A 6,758-nucleotide genomic window follows, 5' to 3' on the forward strand; every position below is an offset into this window, starting at 1 on the left:
TATGTCAGAGACAAAGTTTTACCACACATATGAAGATTACCGTCTGAAAAGGAGCGCAAGTCCTTGGGACTAATTTCAAATACTACTCATGTTTTAATGTTCTGGACATCATTGCGTTATATAAGTGGGAGAAGATAGTGTATCATAAAGAGTGCAGATATGAAGAAAAAACAACAAAATAAAAGCTACCATTTCAGAATAACTTCTCTATTATATAATGGATGCTGGCAGAAAAATGTAAGTAATGGATAGGAAGGGTTTTTTTCTTTAATTATAAATCTCACTGTGGAAAAAAGTCCAACTAGGAAGGTACCAGGAATATTGGGGAAAATGCTTATGTATTGCTGTATAATCATCAAGTGGCAGTCTGTTTTATTAGTGTTCAGTTATCTGAATTACTGAAATGGATTCCAAAATGCTTGGATAAAATCTGCACAAACTAATTATCAAGACAGAGTCAACTACAGGCATAGTCATTGAGTTGTGTATTCTGTTAAATGATGGGTTTCCAAACACAGATTTGGGGAGATGAATGTGTAAATCATAACATCTAGGGGGAAAAAAAAATGATTCATATTTTCAGGTCAAAGTAATGTTTTGGTTTTTTCCCTTCCCCCTTCCCCCCCAAATCTTTTTACAGGCAGCTTGCTAGACTTCCTTAAAGAAGGAGAAGGGAAATACTTAAAACTCCCACAGCTGGTTGACATGGCTGCTCAGGTAAATTCTGTAGACCAAGAAAACTGTATTTTGTTCTTAAAGAAGAGATTTAGAGCTATAGAGTTATATCAACTAAATGTAAATATGGAGTGCTCTGGCTATTGTATGCTATTCTGTCTTACATCTTCTGTTGTGGGTTTTGTCATTTTGCCAAAAAGAAACAACCTAGTTCCCAATTAGCAGATACTGTATAGCCAGACACTAATTGATGTTGTCACAAGCTCTTGCTATGCAGTATTTCTTATACAGTGACAGTGGAGCTAGAATAAAGCGATACTGCTTAATGCTTGAGAGAAATATATATAATAATGAAAAATAATCTTTAATAAAACTTTATTTTTTAAGATTGCTGATGGCATGGCTTACATTGAAAGAATGAACTACATCCACAGGGATCTCCGGGCAGCTAACATTCTTGTAGGAGACAATCTTGTGTGTAAAATAGCAGACTTTGGTTTAGCAAGGTTAATAGAGGACAATGAGTACACTGCAAGACAAGGTAAGACCAATTTATATTCTAAATAAATAAAACCAGTTATCTTCAGATTACTTAGAACTATTACATTTGGCAGAATGTGTGTTCTGTGTGTATGAATAAAGATTATATATGTATGTGTGCTTTCACAGCTGCGTTTAGGTGTCCCTCTCACCTAAATGCAATTTTAGTAAACTTTTTAATGTTCAAAATTATTTGGCCGTTTACTTATGTTTTCAAAAAGACGTTTTTAGGGTGGTGGATTTTTTTCAGGTAAAACTTGTACAGTTTGAAGACAGCTGAGATTTCAGAGAGGTTGCTCATCAGATTCTGAAGATCATCCTACTTTTTGGAAGTTATTTAACTGAGAATCAGAGATGTCTTAAGTGCTTCTAAAAATTGTAGCCAGTAGTTGCTGCCCTAATTTGGAACTGGTTTCCAGTTCGAATTATTAAAATACTAAACCACCTCAAATTTTGTCAATAAAGCAAAATGCAAAAGTTTTTCTGAATGCAGTGTTGTTTTTAAAATACTTTGAAGTGTAAGCAAGTGATGCATAAGCCAGAGAAAATTAAATATCTGTCTTTCCGATGTTTGTAGGAGCTAAATTTCCAATTAAATGGACTGCTCCGGAAGCAGCATTGTATGGTCGGTTTACAATCAAGTCAGATGTGTGGTCATTTGGAATTTTACTGACAGAGTTGGTAACAAAGGGGAGAGTGCCATATCCAGGTAAGAGGAAAATTTAAGGGATTTTTCTTTTCTTCGTTGTATTCTGTGCTTCTGAAGTTATCTTTTGTACTTTTTGCCTTCATTCAGAATGCACAGTTGACAAGCAGAGACAAAAATTTAATCATGCTTCATTGGTTCCTTTGTTCACAAAGCTACTTTATTTTATTTACAGATTAACTATTATGTATCATTAAAGTTTTTTATGATAATAGCATTTGTAAATGTGACTGATAGTTCATTTCAGATTAGTGGGTGTCCTTATGTTTTCTTATATGTCCCTGAAATTTCTGCTTTTGACATTTTCCCAGGCTACTGTGAGCATCAACAGAGTGAACCTGCTAGACTTGTTTTTGAAACTAAACATGTAACATAATTTGTCAGATGTTTTGCTGTGACTGGAATTTGTAAGGCAGTTCTGCTAGTTATAAAATTACTTTTTCTTGGCCTGATTTCAAATTAAGTGGTCTTTTAATGGGACCTAAGGCAGGCAGAAGGCTTTTGTGCTTGAGTCTCCTTTTTGAAAGGACAGGGCCAAGGCAATGGGAAAGTATGCAAATAAGAAAGCATACAAATGGAAGAAAGGCCAGCTATTGAGAAATTACCACTGTAATGAAATAATTTTGAGGAAATGTGAAAAAAAAATCATTCATTATAAACTATGTTCATTAAAGGTTGTGTTACAGTAGATTCATGTGCACTGTGGCCAGAGAGACACTTGAAAAGCTTTGGGAAACTGTTCTTTGCATAACGTCATTCAAAGCTAATTTTTTTTCCTTTTAGGAATGGTGAATCGGGAAGTTCTGGAACAGGTGGAACGTGGATACAGAATGCCTTGCCCTCAAGGCTGCCCGGAGTCACTCCATGAGTTAATGAAACTGTGTTGGAAGAAGGACCCTGATGAGAGACCAACATTTGAATATATACAGTCTTTCTTGGAAGACTACTTTACTGCTACAGAACCACAATACCAGCCTGGAGACAATTTATAAGCCAGCAGTCTATATAACATGCACAAATCTGCCAAATGTAAAAGACTTGCAAAGAATTCCTGATGTCTGTAAGGAATCAAAGGAAAGAAAATCTTCACTACTTTGCATGCTCTTAATGGCAAACTGGAATTTCATAATGCAGTTGCACAAAACCACTTTTAAAGTGTTATAATCTAATTTACCAATGACTTTTTTTTTCCCATTTTCGCAACTTATTTTCAGGGTCCAAAGGAAGCTTACTGAAAATACAGGGTAGAAAATGAGTGTTGGTGTGAACAATAGCAGAAAAAACAATGTTTCAAATCCTTTATTTTCCCAACATTTGATAATCATTCTACTAAAGAGGGAGCTGTCTGGAATTAGTGTTCTTGGGGTAAGACATTTGTAAAGCAGGAGAACTCTGTGGGACCAAGCAAGTCTATTCCAGTTCTGTAGAACTCCCTGTGTTCAAAATTACGTGTGTGTGTCCCTCCTGCCCCCACCCCCCCCCAAAAAAAAAGATGGTACAACTGTATTTGATAGTCTTGATCTTTTAAGCTTCCTCCTGCATGGACTTAATTAGGGTAGGCAGGTTAAAAGAGAAATTGTAACAGGGAATGACAAAGGGGTAGACCTCAATAGTGAAATTAGAGAGCATAATGCACTGTGTTAATACTTGTATTAATATAACTGGAAAGTAGCATGAGAGATTTTTCCTTTTTTCTTTCTGCATAGTTAATTAAAAATAATGAAGGTAACTAGAAAATGAGGTAATATTTTATAAAATTGTGTTGATAACGTATGATGATATTTGAACTTGAAGCTATGTAATACAATCAGGGGGGAAAGCCTTTAATCTTGTAAGCTCCAATCCAACTGCGAGCTTTTGTATGGGAAGAACACCTGAACAGAGCTCACCAGGAAAGCAAGACCGAAGCTGGTAAATGGCCACTTTTTAGTCCTTTTTTGGAGACAGGTTTGGTACTGTTGCATGTGGCTTGTCTGTGTTAGCAAGGGTGGGTGCCACAAATGCTAGCTGTCACCAGTTCAGGGATTTGATTGCACTTTTGCTTTTCTCAGCTATTAAGACACACTTACACACAGTTGATCTTCCCACTTCTGCCCTTGCTACAGAATTATTTAACTGAAAATAAACAAAAATGTGAAAGTTTAAAAACTAAAGGGATAAAATATATTTAATATTGTCCAAATGTAGTGACATTGAAATTTGCTGGCATTCAGCCCAGCTGACACTACATCTAGATTTCTTTTCTCTGGCTACTGACATATCAAGCAATAACATCATGTGTTTTACTCAACAGTTTGCATGAGGTTCTTGAATTTCTGATCAAGCTTATGTACTTTTTATTTTGAAACACTAAACTCTTACTTAGCTACCAGGTTGGAATTCATATTATCATTGTAAAGCTGTCCAACAAATGAATTTCAGAAAAGCTGGTAATATAGTTCTGGTACTAAACTTAACAGTCTTCATGGGTTTACACTGCATTGAATCCACCTCCCAAACAGATCTTTGTAAGAGCAGTGCCATCATTTTTCATTTTCTCTCATCATCGCTCATCACCTATATGTCTGTGGTTATCAAATTTTAAAAGGGCTTTATGTAAGAAAAACAGAAACAAAACAAACAAAAAAACACATACAAAATATAATAAAAAACCCAAAAAATACAATGGAATTTTAATTTTTCTAAATATTTTAAAATCAGTAACACAATCATACAGATTTATGTATTAATACAGTTATAACAAAAAATGCCAAAAATTATACTGGCATTGTTTGGATTTTTAATTACTGAATGGAACAGTTCATTGTAATAACACTTGTATAGTAAAGGAATAAAACACTAACTTAATGAACGTGTTCATTGTAAATGGTTGTGTATTATAAGACTTCTCCAAAAGAGTTTGTATGTTTATGAAAATTTATTTGTTTCACCTGAAGACCTTGATGTGGTTCTTACCCTAACAGAGTTTAAAATTCACATTCACACTTTTTATATAAATAGTAATAAGTTTAATTATGTAACTAAGTATTTTTATAAGGTATGGCATTGTTGAACTGTTTTGCAGAATTCGTTCAAAATAAATTTCTCCTTGATTGCATCTGCTTATTTGAGGGGGGCAGGAGGGGGGCAAAAGCAGAGTAGCCTTCGTATTGAGGGGAAAAGGAGGGGAATAAAACCTTCATGAGTTTTGGGTGTATTTTTATCCTCTGTAAACTATTTTCGTGTGCTTTCATACAAGATGCTGAGTTCATGGTGCATTATTGCTGTGAAAAGGAAGTCCTTGGCAGGAAGGGGTTAGAACAATTCTGTCTGCACTTAAAGCTAACCTCTGTGACAGACAGACAGACAGCCTTGAGGTTCTTGTGAGGGCAAGTCCAATGTAGACTCTCAGGGGGCAGTCACCTGCCACGCTGTAGGGCAAACACATTTCCACTCTCTTGCTTTATCTTGTTGACTTCTGTGCAGTTTTTCAGGGAATTTTATACATTTGTTCCTGTGCTAGCTGATGTTTTATCTCAAATTCATTGAATGCTACCTGTCTCCGTGACCACTACAACTCAGACCACAAGTCCTGACATGTATATACAGTGCCACTGTAGATTAAGAAGCCACTACTGTTTTGAGTTTCAACAATAACTAATACAGCACTAAAACAATTCCTACAGAACCTACAAACTGCAGTTTACTGTATTTTTAGCATTTCCTGTACTGTAATTAATGTTTTACTATTTTTAATGACAAAAATCATGTAATTTCTGGTAATCTGTACTCTCCCTCTTGTCCATCAGAACCTTGTGATACCCATTCTGCATGCTAGGCCTGCAGATTGTTTCTGTCATGCATTGTTTCAAGCTGTAGTATTTTAAGAATATTTTCATACTATTTTTGAGTAAACTTCCAAAGATAAAAATGTGTCTGATCCTACTATTTAGATAAAATACACCCCTATAAAGCATTATGAAAAGAACATTATGTGTTCTTACCTTGCAACAACTGAATTGTCATTTCACTAGCCTTGTGAGGTCTTTTTAAGTATTATTTTTAAGGGGGGGGAAAAAAAAAGGGGGGGCGGGAAGTCTCCCAGAGTTTGCTGATGGGTGGAAACAAGCCACAATGCTATCTTCCCCATAATCATCTACGATACTGTTTATTCTAAAACACATTATCCACAGCTGAAGTGAGTATAAATGAATATAAACAACTAAACTTAATGAGCCCTCCCTTCTGTTATTTATTCTGATCTGCTCAATCCAATAAACTCCTCAATTTTTAAGTTTTCTCTGAAGATGCTGTAGATGTGTAATTGTGCCAGCCTTCACCCACCACACAAGACTGCAGATCTTGCTCTGAACAGGAAAAGACTGTTAGGAGCAAGGACTGCAGATCTTGATCCTAATGCAGGAACAAGACTGCCGTTGACCCCCCAGGTGCTGCAGGAGGCTGGCAGGCAGTGTCGGGCTGGGAAACCTCATGGTGTCCATCTCTGGCAGACACCTTTGCAAGACAGGGTGGGAGGAAGAGTCAGTAGATGGGAATGGGATGGTTGTATCTATTTTTTATATAATGGCCTCGAGTGTAAAACCTGGACTCTGAACAGAAGTTCTGGTTAGCTGGTGGGTCGTATACAGGTGGTTGTCAAGAGTGGGGAGCAGAAACCCCTGCAGGACTTCACCCGCAGCCACAGGCTTAAGCACTTGCTCAAGGATCAGGTTTTTTATTATTTCTCTGCTTTTCCATACTGGCACATACAGTGAGAGTGGAGAGTTGGCTGGAGAAATGTCAGCTTCCCTGCTTCTCCCTTAGCACAGGAGAGGGGAAGAGGGAGGGGGAGGAGGGA

At 36.6% G+C, this 6,758-nt stretch overlaps 1 protein-coding gene across 1 annotated transcript in view; it reads left to right on the forward strand.

The window, feature by feature from the left end:
- Positions 1-3,009, forward strand: part of YES1 (YES proto-oncogene 1, Src family tyrosine kinase) — a 13,037-nt gene extending 10,028 nt beyond the window's left edge. Inside the window, exons 8-11 of the mRNA XM_010181405.1 lie at positions 641-717; positions 1,063-1,216; positions 1,793-1,924; positions 2,705-3,009. Coding sequence (XP_010179707.1) covers positions 641-717; positions 1,063-1,216; positions 1,793-1,924; positions 2,705-2,913 — 572 coding nt within the window. The 3' untranslated portion in view covers positions 2,914-3,009. The remainder of the gene's footprint in view (positions 1-640; positions 718-1,062; positions 1,217-1,792; positions 1,925-2,704) is intronic.
- Positions 3,010-6,758: the final 3,749 nt, after the last annotated feature.

Source organism: Mesitornis unicolor, unplaced genomic scaffold (assembly GCF_000695765.1).
Source record: "Mesitornis unicolor isolate BGI_N332 unplaced genomic scaffold, ASM69576v1 scaffold15450, whole genome shotgun sequence".
Classification (NCBI taxonomy): Eukaryota; Metazoa; Chordata; class Aves; order Mesitornithiformes; family Mesitornithidae; genus Mesitornis; species Mesitornis unicolor.